This window comes from Ursus americanus, chromosome 24 (genome assembly GCF_024610735.1).
Source record: "Ursus americanus isolate L20-20 chromosome 24, mUrsAme1.1.p, whole genome shotgun sequence".
Taxonomy (NCBI): domain Eukaryota; kingdom Metazoa; phylum Chordata; class Mammalia; order Carnivora; family Ursidae; genus Ursus; species Ursus americanus.
In genome coordinates this window covers 4535070-4558010 of record NC_142150.1, presented here as the reverse complement: position 1 = coordinate 4558010, position 22941 = coordinate 4535070, and the positions used below count along the sequence as shown (strand labels likewise).

The 22941-nt window shown below is 39.7% G+C and overlaps 1 protein-coding gene across 3 annotated transcripts in view; it reads right to left on the bottom strand.

Moving 5' to 3' along the window:
• Positions 1–22941, bottom strand: part of PDE3B (phosphodiesterase 3B) — a 171245-nt gene that overhangs the window by 5751 nt on the left and 142553 nt on the right. For all 3 annotated transcript variants that reach the window (XM_045796544.2, XM_045796546.2, XM_045796547.2), the window contains exons 8-14: positions 22365–22516; positions 20866–21003; positions 19801–19912; positions 17198–17311; positions 11395–11594; positions 3244–3447; positions 1207–1368 (exon numbers count right to left, since the gene is read on the bottom strand). In XM_045796544.2, coding sequence (XP_045652500.2) covers positions 1207–1368; positions 3244–3447; positions 11395–11594; positions 17198–17311; positions 19801–19912; positions 20866–21003; positions 22365–22516 — 1082 coding nt within the window. The remainder of the gene's footprint in view (positions 1–1206; positions 1369–3243; positions 3448–11394; positions 11595–17197; positions 17312–19800; positions 19913–20865; positions 21004–22364; positions 22517–22941) is intronic.

The window sequence follows — 22941 nt, the reverse complement described above, 5'->3', positions numbered from 1 at the left end:
AAAATGACAGATTCTGCAACGTGGTAGTGAAACCAGTAACCAAAGGGTTAACGGGACTCATAAGTGCCACCGAAACTTTGTACCCAACTCTGCTCTTTCCTGGAATGCAGCTTGCCACCGTGCTGCTATAGATGACCCTGCCTGACATCATGACGGCAAAATGCTGAGTTAGTCGTTTGGCAGAGACTTCAGGCTTTACCAAGAAACCAGCCAGAACCGGTCAGGACCACCGACCTTCTCTGAGCACGGACAAGTGTCCAATGGATAAGCTTTTAATGTAGAAGGGCCTAACCCCCCTCCCCCAACTCCCATCATGCTAAGGATGCCATTTTTTCTGGTCAGGGGTCATTCACTGACATGAAAATACACGCGGCAGACCCACGCAGGTGTAGACAACGAAATGACTTCAACCCCTCCCGACACTTCCTAACCTCCTTCGCTTGATTTTGAAATCACACAGCTCCTCTCCCTTTTACCCACACCCTTTTCATCTGCCTTTACGTAGTCCCGACTCTCCCACTTTGAGGAGGCAAATCGGAGGCCTGCCCTTCCTAGTGTGGCTGCCTCTCCAATAAACTCTCTGATGCACACAGCATCTCGGTGACCGGCTTTGCTGCGTGTTGGGCATACAAACGAGTTCAATTACAGGAGTGTTATCTGAAAGATTTTAAAACCTGTAAGAGCATGTTTTTATCTCTGAATCCTTAAAAACCATGAAATACCTACTCTCTCCCCATTTCTAGCCCTCAAATACCTTACCCTCTGCCAAGACTTCCACCCAGTTGCTATTTCTAAGGCAGTCAGGCAGTCTTTCTACAGCAGAGTTGAAAATGGGTTGCTATTCTTTAAATATAATCTAAGTATGCCCTGGATCGATTAAAAACCACCTCATCTGGAAATAAACTATCCTAAGTTAGAGGCGCTCAGGGTTTTAAAAGAGACCTGGAATCATGATGTAGCCTAGCCTTACCTCTAGCCTCAAGGGACATTCGACCCGTGTCAGATAGGCAATAAGCTATTTTTTAAATTTTATCAGCAAAAAAGAGCTGAGAAAATACTAAGACCAGTGCAAGTTCTACAATTTCTAACTGTTTCTGGTCAAAGTAACCAGACTTCACACATTTAATGTAGCTATCCAAATCCCAAAGACCAATGTCTTCAGATGGCAGCTCTCAAAAATCCCGCCCATCTCACGTTTCAACTTACCTGCTCATAAAATTCATTGACAATGCCTTCTGTCCATTTCAAATGCAAGTCCCGAACTTTCGCTGGGCCATTGATGTCTGCCAGTTTAATGCACACTTGGCATACTAAGAGGCGATCGTTCTCATTGCTCCATTCTATACCATTACTATTTACATCGTTGGCCTATTTTGGAAAAACAATTATTTTAGGTTCCGAGGGCACAGTTTTGTTTTTTTAACCAAATCATCTTAAAACTGTTTCCTCTCTAAATTATAGGAAGGAATATGGGTTAAGTTTCCCTTTGAAGTGTCATTATAATTTTGTTTCACTGGAAGCAGAGCACCATAAAAACATAACAAACCAGGAGTTTCAATATCTGTGATTACCACAGAAAATTGTAACGTGTGTACATATAACATATGTTAACATAATTATATGTATATGCAAAACATCAATAAATCATTTATGAATTCTAACTAATTCTACTTCAAAAAGAACACTTAGGATCTACAGAGAAGTTGGCTTCAGCTGTGAAAGGAAAATATGATATAGTTGAAAGAACACAAGTCTTAAACGCTGATCCTTATGGTTTCAAATCCTGACTCAATGATTTATTCATTGTGTAATACTGGAAAAATTACTTAATCTCCTTGAATCTGTCTTCATCTATACAACAGGAAAAGTAGTACCAATCTAGCCATATTACCATGAGGATTAATAAACGAAAAATGTTTTGTTCATAGTAAATACTAAATGCTAACACCGTTATTTAAATGTAATTATCATCACTAATTTGGCATATTACTCTGCCTTTCAAAAACTCAAATTTTCTCTTGTAAAAAAATGAAGTTAAATGGGCCAGAGCAGTGGCTTTTGAACTTTGGTTTGAAGGCAGTTTTTTTGGAACACCAAACCCTTTTGTCAAAGGAGAATTTATGTAGACCACCACTATAGAAAACACAAGGAGAGCTTTTTTGATTGAAACCATGCAGGGGCCCTAGAGCCCCACTCATGGCATTTTCCTGAGAGACTACAGAAGAGAAACCTCTGAGGAACCCAGAGTCAAAAGTACTGGACTAGGTGATCCTTTACCTGTGAAAACTTCTATTACCCTGACTGAAGCGCTTAAATGAATTTTATTATTAAGTAGAAGTTAACAGAGCCACACAACTATAAAATAATTTTAAAGGCATATGGATCTCTCACTGATTTTTAGAAGTATTTTATTAATATCATGACAGCCACAGACAGAGTCTCCGCCTAGAAGGTTAAATCTAGGATTCCTTTGTTATCAGTTCCTCTCCCCTGAAGGTACACCTTTCCTATACGTCACAAATGTCATCAGGGAAACAACAGCTTCCTGCCAGCCAAAGAGGGAGCATCCTTCCGTCAGTAATCCGTAATGCAGTGGTTCTCTACATTTTCCCACCCCCCGATGTCTGAGGGATAGAACACATTCCAATGAGTACCCCTATCGCCTCAGGGCAGGGGTTCCCCATTCCCTACTGAGTGTGAATTCCTGACGGCAGGGATTTCCACCTGTTCTCTCCTTATTCTTTGCTGGCACGACTGCACATTGAGGGAGATCCCAGGTAGTCGTCCGATGAGTGCATTATTCTCAAGTGGAAGAGTGGAGGGCACTTCTCTCCCACACCAGCCAGTTCAACGCTGATAGAAAGAAGGGACTAACAGGTGCCTGAGGGAAGCATAACTGGCTTCTGAGAAACACATCTTTAATTTCCTAAGATAGCTTACTTGGCACCCTGCACAACTTTCTCCAATCTGCCCCTAAAAGCTTTTGACGTCATGAATTGGCTTATCACCATGCGAAAGAAAGTTATAAGACTATGTGTCAGAAAGGAAAGGTAGCAAGAGAGAGTATGTTTAGGACATGTTATAGTAAGAGTTATTTCAAAAATATTGACAGATATATTGTCTCACATCAGATATTATGACTTTATGAGTAGTATTAATTCTCACTTAACATTATAAAAAACTTATCAGTAATACAATAATGATTTCCACCACTGAAACCAGACAGTACATTGTATCACAAACCTTGGCGTTGAATTCAGCAAGGAAATCAAAATGCTTTTTAAGATCTGTGGCAAGGATTGCTTCAATGACTAAAAAACGAAAGCGCTTGAATTCCACATGATCAAGATTAAGAAGGAAGTTGTATTCTGGGCGAGAGAGATACAGATTCCAAGCTGATGCCGCATGATGATTTTCTAGAACAGATCTGTCGTTGTACAAAACTGCCTGAAAAGTAATAAAAATGAGTCAGGCGTCTCAGAGATATTAATCTTTAATAATAAACAGCGTTAGGCTGGAAGAATACAAACAGTGAGTAACTACTCTATGCCCAGCATTTTAATATCTGAAGAAGGCTTGTGAGAATTTTCTAAATGAGTTTACTGCAGTATAGGAAGGGTAAGGCAGACCTTTCCAGTGAAAGGATAAGTCGTCTCCAAAGTTCGTCTTTGCAGACAGCTTGCTGCCCTCAAGAGATGTCAAGTTGATATTGGAGGTCCACTTCATTGAACCCGTGAGCCTTCTTAGATAAAGCTTCTGTTAGCGAAGTCATTAGAGAGAGAGAGCGGGTTTAGGGATACACTTCTCTTCTTCAGCTAGCGTGGAATCAGTGGTGCTCAGGACCGAAGAGGAGGAAGCAGCAGCACTGTCCCGGGTGAGCAGCAGTCCTGCGTGTCCAGGAAGGACACAGTCCTCCACTCTGATCCTGGCACAGTGCCTGGGAGTAAGGTAAACACACAACTCTCTCTGTTCAGGTGGTGTGCAACTATTCACTTCTTATCCACCTCATTTCAGTGCAAGACCCTCGGTACTCTAGGACTTTGGAATACAGATTTTAAAAAGCAGTGGCTTATAGGTTAGAGCGTCTTCTAGCTCTAAAAATTAAGCAATTAAAAATTATTAAATAAGCATAGTAATTATTTTTAAAACTTCCACAATCAGTGGTAAAGGCTGGGGATAAACATAAAAACCTGTCCCTGTTTTCATAGAGCTGCTTGTTAACAAGAAGGAAAGATAACAATAGAATGCAATCCACATTAAGATACATATTCTGGGAGGGGGCGCCTGGGTGGCTCAGTTGGTTAAGCGTCTGCCTTCAGCTCAGGTTGTGATCCCAGGGTCCTGGGATCGAGTCCCCGTTGGGATTCCTGCTCAGTGGGGATCCTGCTTCTCCCTCTCCCTCTGCCCTTCCCCGCTTGTGTTCTCTCTCTCAAATAAATAAAATCTTAAAAAAAAAAAAAAAGATACATATTCTGGGAACTTAAACAAGTTTGTGTTATTTGTGAAAATAAGCTATAGTCTAAATGTAAGATAACACCATTTGATTTTATGAAAGTAACGATGAATTAAGCTTTGTTATGGAACATACAAAGGCTGCAAACAATCTAAATATCAATAGATGAATGGATAAAGGGGTGTGTGTGTGTGAGAGAGAGAGAGAGAGAGAGAGAGAAAGAGAGAGATGGATATTTAGCCACGAGAAAGAAGGTAATCCAGCCATTTGAGACAACATGGATCGACCTTGAGAGCATGAAGCTGAGTGAGTTAAATCAAGAAAGATATTCTGTATGGTATCTCTTATGTGTGGAATCTTAAAGAGCTGAACTCATGGAAACCCAGAGGCTACCAGCGGCTGGGGGAACTGAGGAGATGTTGGCCAAAGGGTACAAACTTCCAGTTACAGGACGAAAAGGTTCTGGGGCGCTAACGCTCAGCACTGTGGTTATAGTTCGTAGTACTAGATTATATACTTGAAAGTTGCTGAGAGACTAGATCTTAAGTGTACTCACCGTAAAAAAGATAGGATATTAGGTGCCATGGTGGTAGCATTACAATGATACATGCGTCAAACGAACATGTTGTACGCCTTAAACGTAACACAATGTTACATTATCAATTATATGTCAATAAAAAAGGCATTTTATACTAGCCTTATTACAACTTCCAAATATCAGTCTCAAAGAGAAAGAATAAGTCTTTGATGACTCCCTAAGGGGTCAATTTATATTTAATAGTGATTTCACTAGTTCATATTCAAATCTGATGAAAACTGAGAAACTATTAGAACAGCTTTGTCTGTTCAGGAAGAAGTAATCAAACTTCCAGCTCAATAAAGCACAACATACAATAAGTGCCCTGTACAGCTGGCTCACTTAATAACTCTTTTTTTTTTTTTAAAGATTTTATTTATTTATTCGACAGAGAGAGACAGCCAGCGAGAGAGGGAACACAAGCAGGGGGAGTGGGAGAGGAAGAAGCAGGCTCCCAGCAGAGGAGCCCGATGTGGGGCTCCATCCCGTAATGCCGGGATCACGCCCTGAGCCGAAGGCAGACGCTTAACCGCTGTGCCACCCAGGCGCCCCTCACTTAATAACTCTTAGCTAACAAGAGCAGTAAAAGAAATAAGTAAATTCAGAATTTCTTCACCATTCAAATCGCCCTTTGAAATTACTAAAGAAATATAAAATGGGGCAAAAAAAAATCTGAATCAATATTAAAATCTAGATAGTATCACCATACTGGAAACTTCAAATACATGGGGAAGTGGGAACGGATTGAGGGGAGAGGCCAACTAAGTTATCGCATGAGAAGGAAAAACCCACCTGGAGAGTAAGTGGAAGGAGTCCCCCCGCTGGACCCCAAGAAACCCATGACCTCACAGAGGAGTAGAGAAACAATCATGGAGCAGTAAGTAGGAGGTAAATGTCCGTTCCACTTTTGGACGAATATTCGGTGAACGCACAGAACAATAAACCGAGCTTAAACTTGGTGAGAACAACATTCCAGGTAAAAGAGCTGGGAAGCCGCAGCAGGCTTTCGCTGAGGGCTGCCTGACGCCCCGAGAAGGAAGCGCACACCCCAGCTGACTGGGAGCTGCGCTAACCACCTGCTGGGACGTTTCACGAAAGCATCTGGATGCCTGCTCTCTCTAACCAGGGACCCCCCCTTCCTTGCCTCCACAGGCTCGTCTCTAATCCAGCAAAGCAAATTCACTGATCATAAACTTGCTTTTTCACCCTGTTTTTGAGCTGGAAAGGTCTGAAAGCAGGTTTAATACAAACGGATAGAATTAATCTTCACAAATAATAAACACCTTTCAATAAGTGAAAAGAGAAAACCCCTCAGACCTGTCGGAGACTTAGATCACACAAAGGAAGAGCTGACAAATCTGAACGAATGTGTCCCTTTTGAAACACAAGAGACAGGAGGAAACAGTAAACAAATCTCTAGGTCACAGTCATGAGATTAAAGAGGCGACTTCTGGAAAGTGAAAACCCGGAAGAAAAATTGTTTTCATTTAAAAAAAATTCTTAGCTTAAAAAATCCCACGGAGGTAGTGACTCAGGTGCTACAGAAAACAAAGCAGCTAGTTCTGGAAAGGAAAAAGAGAGACAGAAGGTACTTCCTAAAGAAACAGTCAAGATGAACAGCTGTCATCCTGAGATCCCTTTCTCCTCAAGTTCCGGTTTTGTTCTCAAATTTCTGGTAACCCTGTATCTCCTAAGGTCCTCTGTCTTCCTTACCAACCTTGTTTCGCTCAGACATGTTTTTAGCTGACTCTCGAAGTGGATGGGTACACGGCTTATTTTACCTGTGTGTCTGAGATTCTCTTCATTTTGCGCTTAACGCTCGGCTGTAGCTTCGCTGGATGCGGAAAGCGAACTTGAAAATAGCACCTTCACGCCGGCAACCCCCCCCCCCCCCCCCCCCCCGCCCAGGTCACTTCGTTCCTAGCACCTACGTCGTAATCGTCTCTCTCTCTCTGCCTCCCACATATACTCTTTATTCTTGTTCTTGCTTTACCGGAATGTACGTTCTATGGGGGCATGGGTGTTTTTTGGCCTCTTTTGTTTGAAGAATAATGTCTAGAATAGTGCCTCTCCCCAGTAGGCGCCCAATATTTGTTTATTCCAGTACCCTCGAGCCTCCATTGTTGCTAAAATATGCTGCCAGTTGGATTTTGTTCTTTCACACGTGTACTGTTGTCATTCTCTCAGGAATTCTTTTTTTTTTTTTTAAGAAATTTTACCATGACACTCCGCGTGAGGTTTTTGGTGTTTTCTCCCCATTCAACTTCTCTGGCACCTGCAGAACCCCTTCCATCCAAAGACCCTCTCCTTCTGGAATTCTAATAGTCAGTTCTTGACCTGGGCCACTGTGCCGCATTTTCCCCTTCCCGATACTTTCCATCTCCTTCTCTTTTTAGTCTGCATTCCGGGACAGGTTACCTGGAGTTTACTTCCAGGGCTTATGGTGAATTTTTAAATCTTTTTGCAGTAATATTTTACTTCCTATGAGCTCTAACTTGTCCTCTGATGGTTCCTTTTTCATAGCTTCCTATTCTTAGGGATACAGTGTCTCTTAAATTCTGAGAATACCTTTTAGAAAAACTTAACAGTTTTCTATTCCCTAGATTTTTTTTTCCTCTGTAGCTGGTTACCCTGTCCATTTGAGCCTTTTCTTTCCAAGCTACTGGTTAATGTCATGTCCAGTGATCCTTGGTTATCTGTTGATATTAAAAAAAAAAAAAAGGGAAGAATTCTAGATTCTCTTCTGTTTCAGTGTTGCGTCTCTTCTTTAATTGGGAAAGATGAGTAGGAACTCTGTGAATGTGGATGGCCTTTGTTATGTAGTCGGTTTTGCTTTAGAGTTATGAGACCAGCTGCCAGCCCTCAGGTGTCCAGGATGAGAAGGATTTTCTCTGGAGTACTAATACTCACTACTAGTAATTCTTACTCTCTTCTGGCAGTTTCCTTCAATATCTAAGAGATGAGTTTTCTGCCTGGAGGTAAATGCAGGGTTGTAGTAGCTTTATTTAAAGATGTGTAGTGTATGTGCATAGGGGACTGGGGGTGCATGTGCACACAGTCGTGTGTGTGTGTGTGTGTGTGTGTGTGTAGCAAGCCGGGGCAAATGGCATCAGGACTCTCTCACTTAAGCTGTAGCCTCCTCTAGTATACTTTCACCTCTCAATATTCATCTTTTTCATTTTCCAGAAATAGAAATTTCTGGAAAGCTCTTTAATCTTCTGATGATAATACTCTTCCCCACCTATTCTTCTGCTGTAATGAGGAGTCAAATGCATGTGTTTAGTCACCATCTTGATCCGTATTTTGTGGGATAAAACATTTATGAGTGTCTCCAATTTACAAATCTCAACCTCAAATTTCATTTCCTTTTACCTCAAATATCATGAAAATATTCTCAACCTCTAATACCTTAGGCACTAATCTCCATCTTTTAGCCAGCTTTTCATTTGGAAATAGCTCAGAAATCTCTTAGAATTTTAATACTAGCATCTCTTCAGAATAAACCTGACTAAATGTTTCACATTCTTTTACAGCAAGAATTTAAAATAATCCTCCTATACCTTCTCGGCGTACTTTCCTTACCATGAGAGTGAAGAACATTTGATCCAGTTGGTGGTATTACACACTACCACTGAAGCAATAACATTTTTCACTAATTGTGGCCTAATCAGACCCACTGAGCTTCCCAAGATGAGAGGACCTACTTTATTACCTAATAAACACGCCTCATGCTTTCACAGAAGGGTCCTTATCTCACTCACGCTAGCTGAAGAAAATCTCATGAATTTCATTACTTTGGGAAGAACAGAGTATATTTCAGACAAGCTAGCAGTCCTGCAGAGCAAAGAAATCAGGCATCCTTCAGCATTCAACAAATATTTACTAAATGACTTTTATGTGTTAGGCACTATTCTAGGTATTAGGGAATAAAAGGCAAAAATCCCTATTCCCATGAAAACATATTCCACTGAGGAGAGACCTATAATAAAATACACAGTATGCTGAACGATCACTGCTATGGAAAACATAAAGCAGGGAAGGAACATGAGTGCCAGGAGGGGGCTTGTGCAGTATTACACGGAATGAGGTGACAGAGTGAGCCATGTAGATGCGTGGGGAGACAGCAGTCCGGGCAGGGAGGACAGGAAGTGCAAAGGCTCTCAGAAAGGGAGTGCGCCCGGGACACGGAAGAAAACAGCCAGGGGGCCAGAGGCCGGACCTGGGTGAATAAAGGCGGAAGAATCAACAGGGGCTAAATCATGTCTGCCACACCGAGCCATTAGAAGGCCTTTTACTAGTAGTGAGGTGAACGCCTCTGGAGCGTCTGGAACAGAAAGTGCTGTAACTCGCATTTAAACAGGGTTACTCTCGCTGCTGTGGGGTGAGAACAGACCAGCGGGGAGCTGGAAGAAAGCAAGGAGACTGGGTGGAAGACGACACTTTTCCAATAGCTGAACTCCCTGTCAATTTCCTTTCCATTCCAACACTTCCCATGGCTTCCTCTGCTGGCAGTCCTGAACAATGGGAAGTTAGAAATTCCACGTATTATTGATATTATATCCAGACTTCACATTTTTACTTTGATGAGGACAACGGTCTTAAGCATATAACTTGCAGGAATGATTTTCACGTATCACTGCTTTATCTGCAAGTGAGACAGAGAACACTGGAGCTCGCTCACGCTTCATATCCTTGGAGGAGAGGTAGTTAAGTCTGCCTCACCTGTGCTGGAAGCTGATGAAAGACTTAAAGCCAAGAATGAACGAGAAGAGTCGGTAACTTCTGTCTATATGATACCTGATTCAGGAGCCTCTCAAACACACGAAATGGAAAACTTCCCACACGCTATCCCTTTACCCCTAATCATATCAGGTCCGTATCTGGAGGCTTAGAAAGACAAGGGTGCCTTGCCCGAGATCACACGGCTAACGACTGCATAATCAGAAATCGAACTTGGGTCCCTTGATTGCAAGACCAGTGCTTTTTGCAGTGTGCCACGTCCACCCAGGTCCACGACACCCCACAGGACCAGGTTTTTAAAGGTGACGGAGTGTGAAGCAAGAGAGAGAACACACCTCTGCTCTGGGCCGAGTGGCACGGCACACAGGGGGCATGTGCCCCTTACTCGTAATCTCTCCCACAGCTATTCTTCGAGAGTGGGCAAATATTAATATCGAGACTGAAATTCATGAAAAAGTTACCTGTGGAAATCATGAGCTGTTAACAGATAAATCCTTGCTGGAGAAATGGATCACACAGCATTTTTAACCCTCTCTCCCTCTCTGTCTCTGAATCCTAGTCTTGTTCTGACTCGAGAACCGGGCTCTTCTCTTTTCCATAGTGAGAGTGTGGGAAAGAGAAGTGGGGAGAGCAACACAGGATGACTACAGAAGATGAAAAAAAAAATTTGAGAAGTGAAGTTTATACACGGAGCGGTGAAGACGTAAGATGAACTCAGCAAGCAGTCACTGACTTCTCGTTCTTTGTAAGGCACACGGTTCCAAAGAGGACATTTCAGGAACCACCAGCTTAAACAAACACCCACAACCACTTAAAACCAAGGATTTAGTTCCAAGACCTAATGTCTAAAGCTACTGCAATGACAGTATCCATTTGTGGTAACTCTCACCTCTTACGCAAATTTGGACCATAAAGTAATCTTGCACCTTACCAGCTGTACTGGATACAAAAATAAGGTGGTACTAGAAGAAATGTTTACATACACCAATACATGCAGCATTAAGAGCTTTAGAATCGGAGTCTTTAGGGAAAAGGAGGACATCAACGAAAATGACCGTTCATCATTATGCTTTTAGCCGTAGAAAGGAAGAAGGAAGAATCAGGCTGACATCCAGTCGGTCTTATCAATTCGATCAAAGGCAAAAAATATTGGCGGCAAGGATTCCCGAATTTCATAAAACAGTGAATTACTCTTTCATGACCATTTTATTTATTTGTAAGTGGAGGAAGGTAACTTTTCCTTCATTCTTTTGCACATCTCATGTCCAGGCCACATGTCAAAATCCAAGTAATTACAATGCAGATGGAAGGGCTATCTGATTCCACTGGAGGATGCGTTACAAAAGGATATCCTATGCGGTTGTAAAATTTTTTTTTTTTTTTAAAGATTTTATTTATTTATTTGACAGAGAGAGAGACAGCCAGCGAGAGAGGGAACACAAGCAGGGGGAGTTGGAAAGGAAGAAGCAGGCTCCCAGTGGAAGAGCCCAATGTGGGGCTCGATCCCAGAACTCCGGGATCACACCTGAGCCAAAGGCAGACGCTTAACGACTGAGCCACCCAGGCGCCCCGGTTGTAAAATTTCAGAATCACGCTTGAAACTTTCCGAGAAGGTGTTTCCTACCTGCGGGGCATTTGTAGCCACCAGAAACGCGTTTGTCCGCCCTGGGTGATCGTAATCATGCATGGCAGCTGCCACATAGAGAGCCATCAGTTCCAGCGCGGGAATGTTGGACGACAGGCAACCATAGCTGGCATCTGGAATCGAGCAGCTTCTCGAAGAGAGGTAAGCAATTGGCCCGGGGTTCATTCTACCATCAGCGTCTGAGGGACAAGCAAAATAAACCAGCATTACACGTAACTTCCTCACAAAATGAGACTAGGGACGGGATTCCCCCATAGGTGATATGATTATTTATCTTACTTGTTGACTAAGCTAAGAAATAAACTCTATTTGGAGCGCCTGGGTGGCACAGCAGTTAAGCGTCTGCCTTCGGCTCAGGGCGTGATCCCGGCGTTATGGGATCGAGCCCCACATCAGGCTCCTCCGCTATGAGCCTGCTTCTTCCTCTCCCACTCCCCCTGCCTGTGTTCCCTCTCTCGCTGGCTGTCTCTATCTCTGTCGAATAAATAAATAAAATCTTAAAAAAAAAAAAAAAGAAATAAACTCTATTTATATACAAGGACTTAAACAGTCTCTTCTTTCCAGCTTCCATGCTACTAGAGAGGAACAAGGTTACACATGACGCGGAAGTCACCTACTTTATAAGCATTATGAGGTTTTTATGATGCCTTCTTACTTGGGCTAATAATCTTTAAAAACCTCTGGTTTTCTTAACATTTATTATTTAAGGACACAGATAAATGGCCAGGGCATAGGAAGTAACAGGAAAAAGCAATCTAGAGAATAAAATTTCATGAAAACTGTAGGGAGATTTAGGAATCTAATGTATTAACAAACTAAGCTTCCCAACATCGGTGCTTTTCCAACCTTACCAGGAGATTACATTTCATTTGTAGCCCTGACTACAACTCCTCCCCTTCCCTTTTTCTTTCCTTGAAGCCCCTTAAAAGACAATGGCAGGAAAAACTATGGAAAATGAAAAGATGCAGGAAACTGAGAAATGTCTCATTTAAAACAATTCTCTTTTTATCCTCTAGTTAGACAGTATTTTCACTATCAACACTGTGCTTTCTGTGTCTTAATATCTTGCCAGTGATTTCATTTTCTTTTGTATTTTAGTGGCTTTATCTATTTAGACGGTCATTCTATTATTTTTGCTGAAATGATCTCAAAGTACAAGAAGGAAAAAATAAACCATATTTAGAGTAGACAGCAAATAAAACCACAAAGATATTAGAGAGATACAAAGTTTCACTGACTGACTTCCCCAGGAGGAAACGAGGAATAATGTCCTGGCTTGTCAAAGTCCAAAATGATCTTCATCATAATTTATTTCACTCAATATTTGCCATCACATGAATTTTTTAACCTAAAGGCTTTAATACACACTAGTGACAATTATAAAGATACCCCATTATTTTTATGTTGTTTATAGTTTTTAATTAAATTGAGTTTTAGAATCAGCCACACTAGAACTTTTAAAAAATAATTATAAAAAATAAAAGCAAGACAGTTAAATGTATGGATAAAGATATATTTAACATTCAAATTTCTAGTAATTTGAATTTTCCCTATGTTATATGCATTCTGGATTTCCCTAGAATTATAAATATACATATAAAATATAAAAAAATGGCAAAAGACATCCTTTTAAACTCAATTACTTAAAACTGACATATTAGGATCCTAATACATTCAGTTTTATTTTTTGTTTTGTTTAACATGAAATTAATAGTATGAAAAATAAAATAGCTGGCAAGGACAGTTTAACATAACTATCACAGATCCCATTTGTTTACTTTCTTTCAGAAAATGGTGATTCTTTTAATTGGCTGATTAATTTAAAAGGAGGCCTCAGTAAAAGGCATCCAGACTGGAAGAGAAAAGCAGAGTCTAAACCCTGACAGCCCCCCGCTTTTGTAACATAAGTGCTTGATTTAAGCTTTAAACTCCCCGGCATCCATTTTAAAGATGCCGATGGCAAAGAAACACCCTGCCAGCCACCTATCTAGACAAAGAGCCAGGCCGCTTCTGTTTTAGAAATCTTGGTTGATTTCAATATAACTGACCATTTGGGCTGCTGGTTTTTCCTGTACCCATGCTTTAAATTCCTCTTATGCTTTAGGGGCGCCTGGGTGGCTCAGACAGTTAGGCATCAGCCTTCAGCTCAGGTCATGATCCCAGAGTCCTGGGATGGAGCCCTGCATCAGGCTCCCTGCTCGGCGGGGAGCCTGCTTCTCCCTCTCCCATTCCCCGTTTGTGTTCTCTCTCTCGCTGTGTCTCTCTCTGTCAAATAAAATCTTAAAAAAAAAAAAAAAAAAATTCCTCTTATGCTTTAAATTCACCAATAAACAGTGAGCCAGTGAAACCCCCACTCTTGACCCCGACAGAAAACAGAGCCTCAGGTATGTCTGCTCGCATGGACGCTCGCGCGTGCTCTCTCTCTCTCCCCCTGTGACCTTGGCTCTGGGGTCCCAGCTATGCTGGTAATTTTCAATTCCTATAAGTAATAAACCTTTTTTTTTTTTTTAAGTTTCTTGATGGTTATTTCTAGAGGGCATCTTGCAATTATAATAATCACAAGAACTGGTCCAGCCACAACACTGGTTATTGACAGGCTAAAACCAACACACAATAAAGAGGTAAAACTATCTCTACTTACAGATGACATGCTCCTGTATATAGAAAAATCCTAAGAAGTCCACTAAAAAAACTATTAGAATAAAGGTGGTCATCAAGATGGCAGGATAAAAGATCAATATACAAAAAACCGATGATTTATATATACGACAGCAATGAATAATCAAAAAATGAGCCAAGGGGCGCCTGGGTGGCACAGTGGTTAAGCGTCTGCCTTCGGCTCAGGGTGTGATCCCAGAGTCCTGGGATCGAGCCCCACATCAGGCTCCTCCGCTGGGAGCCTGCTTCTTCCTCTCCCACTCCCCCTGCTTGTGTTCCCTCTCTCGCTGGCTGTCTCTGTCCTGTCAAATAAATAAATAAAATATTAAAAAAAAAAAAAAAAGAGCCAAAAAAAAAAAAAAAACAACCCCGATCCCATTTACACCAGCATCAAAAAGAATAAAATACTTAGGAACAAACTTAACAGATGTACAAAACCAGTATTCTGCGAACTAAAAAATATTGTTGAAAGAACTTAGAGAAGACTTAAATAAGTGAAAAAAAATACTCATGTTCATGGACCAGAAGACTTAATATGGTTAAAATAGCAGTACTCCCGCAAAATGACCTACAGATTTCACACAATCCCTATCAAAATCCTAGTTTGTTTGTTTGTTTGTTTCTTTTTTTTTTTTTGGTAGAAATTCACAAGCTGGACTTAAATCCATATGGAAATACGAGACCCAGAACAGCCAAAACAATCTTGAAAAAAAACAAAGTTGGAGGACTTAAATTTACCAATTTCAAAGCTTACTAACAAAGCATTAGTAATGAAGATAGTGCACTGGTATGAGGACAGACATAAAAATCAATGGAATAAAACTGAGAGTCCAGAAATAAACCCTCATATTTATGGCCAACTGATTTCGTACAAGAGTGCTAAGACCATGCTGAGAGCCATCTATGGCCCTGCATGATGTTAGGCTCTTTCATACGTGTTGTTTCATTTAATGCTCACATCTTACAAGGTAGAAACTGATTTAGTGACATTTAAGAGCCGACTATGTGGAGTACATATAGACAACTCTTTTCAACAAATGGTTCCGGAACAACTGGATATTCAGGTGCAAAAGAAAGACCTCTTCCTTTATTCCCCAAATTAGTTCCAATGGGTCACAGACCTAAACTTCCTATAACTATGAAACTCTTAGAAGAAAACATACGAGTAAATCATCATGATCGTGGGTTAGGCAAAACCCTTGGGTTAGCCAAACATTTAATAGGTACCAAAAGCATGAGCAACAAAAGAAAAAGATAAATTAGACTTCAACAAAATTAAAAGATTTGTACTTCAATAGACACCATCAAGAAAGCAAAAAGACAACATACAGAATGAGAGAAAATAGCTGCAAATCATAAATCTGATAAGGGACTTATGTCTAAAATATACAAAGAACTCCTACCGCTCAATAATAAAAAGACAAATGACCAAATTTAAAAATGGACAAAAGACATGAATAGACATTTCTTCAGAGAAGACAGACAAATGGCAAGGCATTCGACATTATTAGCCATTAGGTAAACGCAAATCAAAACCACAACGAAATACCCCTTCACAGCCACTAGAACGGCTATCAAAAAGATAATAACAAGAAGTGGCAAAAAATTGGATCCTTCATACATCGTTGGTGAGAAAATAAAATAGTGCAGCCACCTGGGAAAACACTTTGGCGGATCCTCAAAATGTTAGGCACAGACTCATCTTATGACCCAGAAATTCCACAGCCGGGTATACGCCCAAAGGAAATGAAAACACATCCGCACAAAAACTAGTACAAGGACACTTAGAGCAGCATTATTCACAACAGCCCCAGAGTAGAAAGAACCCAAAAGTCCACCAACATTTGGGTGGGTGGTAGGAGAATGAGAAAGAGGGAAAAAAATTTTGCTTACTACATAAAATAAGTATCAATGAGGAAAATACATATAGCTATTATAGATTTCACTTCTGAGGCCAGTCACATAGCTGTACTTCAGATGTATCATCTTCTTATTCCATCAACAACTCCGTGTTCCCTTTGTCCTCAGCCAGCATCTCTGCTGATCATGGTACTTTGCCTGGTGGAATGACCTCTATTTTCTGCACTATTGTGATTCTGATGATACTGCATCACTGTAGTTTTCCATTACCTTTTGTCACTGGCCATGGGAGTACCAAAAAGGCCAAAAAATCCCCTGGGTTACTGACATACATCCTCCCATGTACAGCAGGAACCTCATTTCCTCTCGATAATAAGGATCGGACAAAATCAATCACTATCGTCAAATGTGCTAAAATATGAAGATATTCTTCTAAGAAAATAAATACATCTACAAACAAGTGACCTGATGGGAGCACAGAACTAAGGGAAGGAACGAGGAGACTAAGAAAGAGTAAACATGGAATGGCAGAAAATGTAATGGCAGTACTTTGGACTCAATGACCGAAGACTGTAAAGCAATAAAGCAATAGCTGAGCCTATGACGTTCGCCCGGGTTAGCACAATCGTATTTCTCAGGCATCTGTAACTAAGCAGAGTCTGTCCTGGTGTGTGTGTGTGTGTGTGTGTGTGTGTGTGTGTGTGTACCTCACTGGAGTAGTTCTCCCCTCTTTGACAAACTAGAGGAAGAGAACCATGTTATGCAAATTCATTACATTTGTATAAATAATTGTATTTATGATGAGGAACACAATTAACCAGGCTTTGGGAGCAAAACATAAATGTAATGAAAGGTTTTTAATGTCATCGTTTAAATGCTTACATGACGCTTTTAAGTATGGCCGCTTTCACTGTGAAGGTTATATAGTTAAATTTACATGATACCCCTAAAACAGAAAACCAAGAATTGAAAGAAAAGAGCAAAGAAAAGATTCTCTTGCCATTCTGGATAGCAAGCAGCAGGATGGGACACAGAAAAGAAACATGGTAGGTCCAACAGTACCACGTCTCAACCTAGCTCTTAAGGCGAGTCGTAGTTCTCCTAACTTGCATGCCATTATTATGCACCAAAATTTATATAGTCGTTTACATGTACCAAAGGTCACTGAGTGAAATTTTTAAGAGAACAGAGGTAATGAAATGAGATAGCGTGATTTATTACTTCTAGACAAATAATTAAAAGGAAGACTCGTAGACGGAGGTACCTGCTTCGCTTCCTGCTGCACGGTCACCGTGGATCTGCTGTAGACCAGGAACTGGCCGCGTCGTCAGATACCAAACTGCATGTAGGACATCCGTGGCGTGTATGCGATTGTGATCTAAAGTCACCAAAATGTTTTACAAAATGTTATGTTTAACATAGGACATTTTTTAAAGTACAAGAATTTTCTACTATCCTATATCCTCATAAGCAAAATGTATGGCTTGGAGTAACTTCCCACAATTATATTTTGGTTTCATCTTATTTTTTTTTATGTAGGCTCAATGCCCAATGCGGGGCTTGAACTCATGACCCTGAGATCAAGAGCTGTATGTTCTAGTGACCGGGCCAGCCAGGAACCCTTGTTTCATCTTATTTTTTTAAAGTCTCTTAATGTGTTAAAAAGTTCTCCTCTAAAAACTTTCATATAGGGGTGCCTGGGTGGCTCAGTCGTTAAGCATTTGCCTTCGGCTCAGGTCATGATCCCAGGGTTCTGGAATTGAGCCCCATGTCTGGCTCCCTGCTCAGCAGAGAGTCTGCTTCTCCCTCTCCCTCTGCCCCTGTTTAACTGTTCCTTCTCTAGCTGTCTCTCTGTCAAATAAATAAATAAAATGTTTTAAAAAAAAAAAACCTTTCATATATACAATGAAAACATAGTAAGACAGTCAAAGAAAAGGCAAGTAACAAGGGCTAATTGAAAGGCATTGAAAAATTTATTGATGGTTGCTATTTTTTAGCTTTATTTTTTTATTTTTTATTTTTGTAAGATTTTGTTTATTTATTTGACACAGAGAGAGAGAGAGAGACAGCGAGAGAGGGAACACAAGCAGGGGGAGTGGGAGAGGGAGAAGCAGGCTCCCCGCTGAGCAGGGAGCCTGACATGGGGCTCGATCCCAGGACCCTGGGATCATGATCTGAGCTGAAGGCAGACGCTTAACTGACTGAGCCACCGAGGCGCCCCTAATTTTGTAGCTTTAAAAATACTACCTAAATAGCGTCTGGATTATGGAGACCCATGTTTGCACACAGGCAACACTTACAAATTCTGGATATTTGAACTCCCCTCCCCCCCCACAAAAAAACACATGCACCAAAAAACCCCAAAAAACAAAAAAAAGCGATGAGACATAACTCTCTCTCAGGCCCGCTATAGGGATGAAATGTTAAAATGGCATAGGAAAACATCCAGAACAGTGTCTGAGACATAGTACGTAATCAAGAAAACATGAGTTTACTGAAACATCACTATGTGAAAAGGCAAGACCTACAGAAGTTTTAGGATCTTGGGAAAGATTCTTCTGAGCTTTTACTTCCCACCTGTGAAAGGTAGATAACATAAACTTTCCAACAAACATTAAATGATTTAATCTTCATGGATCTAACGATGATAGTCACAGCTGATATTCAATAAAAGTTCAACACTTCTACACACATCTAATGAGTACCAGGCAGAATCAGCCGATGACACAATACGAAGTATTCAGGCTATCGACGCGACATGATGTCAGTCTGCAAGGAGCTTAATTATTCATGCAGTCAACACCTTTTACTGACCATGTATTATGTGCCAGGAATTCTGATATGTGCTTTCCATGGCTTGTCTTATCACTACCTATGGAGTAGGGACTATTTTAATTTCCATTTATAAATTTGGACACGAAAGTTTAGAAGAGTTAGATCCAGAGGCTCTTTTCTTAACACCCTATTTGGAGCTGATAGTGAAGACTTTATTGCCTCTTTTTTCCCCCCACTCCCCTTCCTTTGAAGTCCATTTTAAAGTATCACTTTAGGGTCACGCGGGTGGCTCAGTCTGTTAAGTGTCTGCCTTCAGCTCAGGTCATGATCTCGAGGTTCTGGGATCCAGCCCTGAGTTGGGCTCCCTGCAGGGAGCCTGCTTCTGCCTCTCCCTCTTCCTTCTGCTCATGCTCATTTCTCTCTCAAATAAATAAATAAATCTTAAAAAAAAAATAAACTATCACTTTATTCTATTTATAAAATACAGTCATTTTTAAAAGCATATTTTATAAGTGGAAATTATAGTACATATAACTCACATTAAGTATTATTATTTATGAGTTATACCAATTTAAGAATAACTTGCTCTGTGTTTATACAAGTGATTTCCCAAAATGTGTCCATATGAAAGGAAACTGTAGAATATATACATGTATAAAGAAATCTGTATCATTTCCTAATATGAAATTCAAATTATATTTTACTTACTTCCGTAAGTCAGGATACAGTTAAAAACAGAAATTCTATGGATAATTTTTAAATATTTTGAAGTCAAGAATTTTCTGACGCTCTTGACTTAATTACTAAACATTTTAAAAGATAAATTGTACACCATATAACAATTAAGGGAAAGAGCACATTATAAATATATGTCTGTATTATGATTCACTTTATGAAACATAAATAAGGAAATATACCAAAATGTTAATAGTCTGTTAACTCTAGGTAGCAGGATATAGATTACTTTTTAAAATCCCTATTTAAAATTTTTCCAAACATGTAATTTAAAAAGTGTTTAGATCTGAAGGGAAACATACTAGTTTCAAAACCAGTATTAACTGAACTTAAGTAATAAGATCTGCTGATACTTACAAGGAATGTCTCGATAGCCATTTTCCAATGCACGAAAATAGTTCATGAACTGCAGAGTGGGGATTTTAAATATTTCCAACAGGCCAGTGTCTTGAAATAAGGTATACATAACCTAAATGTCAATTAAAATAAAATACACTTTAAAAATCAGAATTTCTACTTGTAGTTGAGTAGAATATGTTTTTGTGATTTGCATTTGGGAATGTTCCCATGTATGTGTCTTTAAGTTAATAATTTATTAAAAATTTCTCTATGAGAAATTCTTTTCAAAACATTAAAAAGGAAGACATCACCCTAAAACCCTTGAAAACCAAAGAAAGATTACCATAGCATATCCCAGTTTTTTAATTTTTCCATTCCTCCCTTTAACTTTTTTATTTACAATTTATTAAGGGGCACATGAATTCTACTCTAGTCCTAGGTGTTAACAGAAGTCAGAACAATGTATTTATTACATTTTGTCCCTCAAGACTACAGTGAGATGAAGCTATATGCCCTCCACGTAATTTACCCTTATGTTTGTACATTTCATAAATAAGATACTTTGAAGAGAATGAGAATGATATTTTGGGAAGGTTAATCTGATGCTGTTGTATGAACCCCTCAGGGGGGACCTTGAGTCTGGGTGGTTAAAAAGCAACTATTTTTCCATGGTCCTAGCATGAAATGAACCATCTGGCCTTGGGTAAAGTACAGGGAGGACAGGTGAAAAAAAATAAAGCATAGGTTTCAGTGGTTAGATCCAGCTCACCTTTCATACCCTTTTCAACCTTGGGGTTCAATATAAAGTAACTTTATTCTGTAGTAAAATTAAATCCTACAATATGGGCCAAAAAACTACTTTTCATTTATTCAAATAAAATTACATGAAATACATTACATACAATAATATAATTATTTTTATATATGGGTTTATGTATATGTTTCTCTTTTCAAATTTTCTACTGAAAACTTCATTTGTGAAAAAAAAAAAATTCAGCGAACAATGTTGAACTTGTGCCTAAACCAATATTACACATTTTTAAAAAAAATTATAGTAAAAAAAAGTAGAGATTTTAAACAAACCTGGCTAAGAATCCTTCCTGATTTCTCTCCCATTTTTTCTACAACTTCAAATATTTGAAAATTCCAGTTGCTCATCTTCTCTATCAGGGAATCATAATCTTCTATCAAAATCAGGTCCAGTGAAGCTCCCTGTTCCACCTGTACATACGGGGGGAGAAAACCCAAACAACTTAACCGTACCTTTTAAATATATCATTAAATCCACATCTAAATGGGAACACTTAAAACTGAACATGAAAAAATGGTCAATACTATTTGATACAAAAGTTATTCTCAGATTGAATCTGTACTTCCGATTTCCCCTCGTTGTAAAATGCTATCTTCGGGAAAATGTAAGAATCTCTTCTAGGCATGAGAAGATTTATTCATCTCTACAGTACTTTTACAAATAAAAATACTGTATTTCTAAAACACTATATACAAATCTAAAATCCACTATTTTCATTTGAGAAGTTACAGGTATCAAAGGATAATAGAAAGAGACTCCTATCCTTATACTGGCATTTATTACTAGTTTAACTTCCCAAAAGGAATGGATTTTTTTTTCCCCAAAAAGCTTAAATTTGGAACTTAAGAACAAAAAAACTGCTATTCTATAGTAAACAGATTCCGTTTTTTAACGCTTTATGCACCTGCTCCTCGTACTTTAACATGTACAATGAAGAAAATACCAGCACAGAAAGTAATATGTCTACTATAAAACTAAATCAAACGTGTTCGCGTGTTCGTTTTACAACGAATGCCCTTTGCTGCTCTGGGATGACGGTCGGAAGGACAGATGACCCCTGAACAGCATGAGTCTGAACCACGCGGGTCCACTTACGCGTGCAACTCTGTAGTACATACGGTACTGCGTGTTCTCCGCCTTGTGATTCTTAACCACATTCTTTGCTCTCACTTATTTTATTGCAAGAATACAGTATACAGTACATACAACATACAAAATACGTGTTAACTGACACGTGTGTTTATGCTATCAGTAAGACTTCGGATCAACTGAAGGTCATAAGCAATGAAGTTCTGGGGGAGTCAAAGTTATATGGGGATTTTGGGCGCGCTTGGGTGGCTCAGTCGTTCGGTGTCTGCCTTCGGCTAAGGTCATGATCCCAGGGTCCTGGGATCGAGCCCTGTGTCGGGCTCCCCGCTCAGCGGAAAGCCTGCTTCTCCCTCTCCCACTCCTCCTGCTTGTGTTCCCCCTCTCGCTATCTCTCTGTCAAATAAATAAGTAAAAATCTTTAAAAAAAAAAAAAGTTATATGGGGATTTTCGACTATGTGTGGGAGGGTCAGCACCCCAATACCAGCCTTGTTCAAGGGTCAACTGTAATTAAATTATTTTTAACCTTAGGTTTCCTTTAATACGATATAATGACTTTTTAGTAAAAAATTTAAAAATACTATTACATTAAAAATCTTGCTCTGGGCAAAGATTAATGAAACTAGCACTAAACTAATGTCATATTTCACCTTAACATAATCATACGGAAAGTTTATCTTTTACATTTGGCTGCTGTTCATGCTGGGCCTCTTCTGTTAGGTGATTATCACCTTCCACAGATAATTTCCTGCAGTCTCTGTTCTCGGTTTCCACTTCTTGTTGCACTTCTGTACAGTTGAATGACGGTTTTGAGGGAACAGCGCTGTCTTCATCACCTTTCAAAAAAGACATATAGTAATAATAAGAATAAAAATTACCCTATATGCATAATTTTATAAGGAAACTTACTTATAAAAAATATTCAAATGGGGCAGCTGGGGGGCTAGTCGGTTAAGCATCTGCCTTCGGCTCAGGTCATGATCCCACTTTGGGCCCCCTCCTCAGTGGGGAGCCTGCTCCCCCCCAACTCCTCCCCCTACTTGTGCGCTCTCTGTCAAATAAATAAGTAAAATCCTAAAAAAAAAAAAAAAAAAAAGGAAAAATCAGTCCCTATCAATAGGAACTTGTTAGTAATTTGATGTATGCCATGTCTAACATTTGAAATTGTTTGAGTTTTGGCTATGAAAACTCTAGATTCATAATTATAAATGAATGAGATCAAGGCACATCTAAAAATTAAAACACAGTATCATTTATTGTG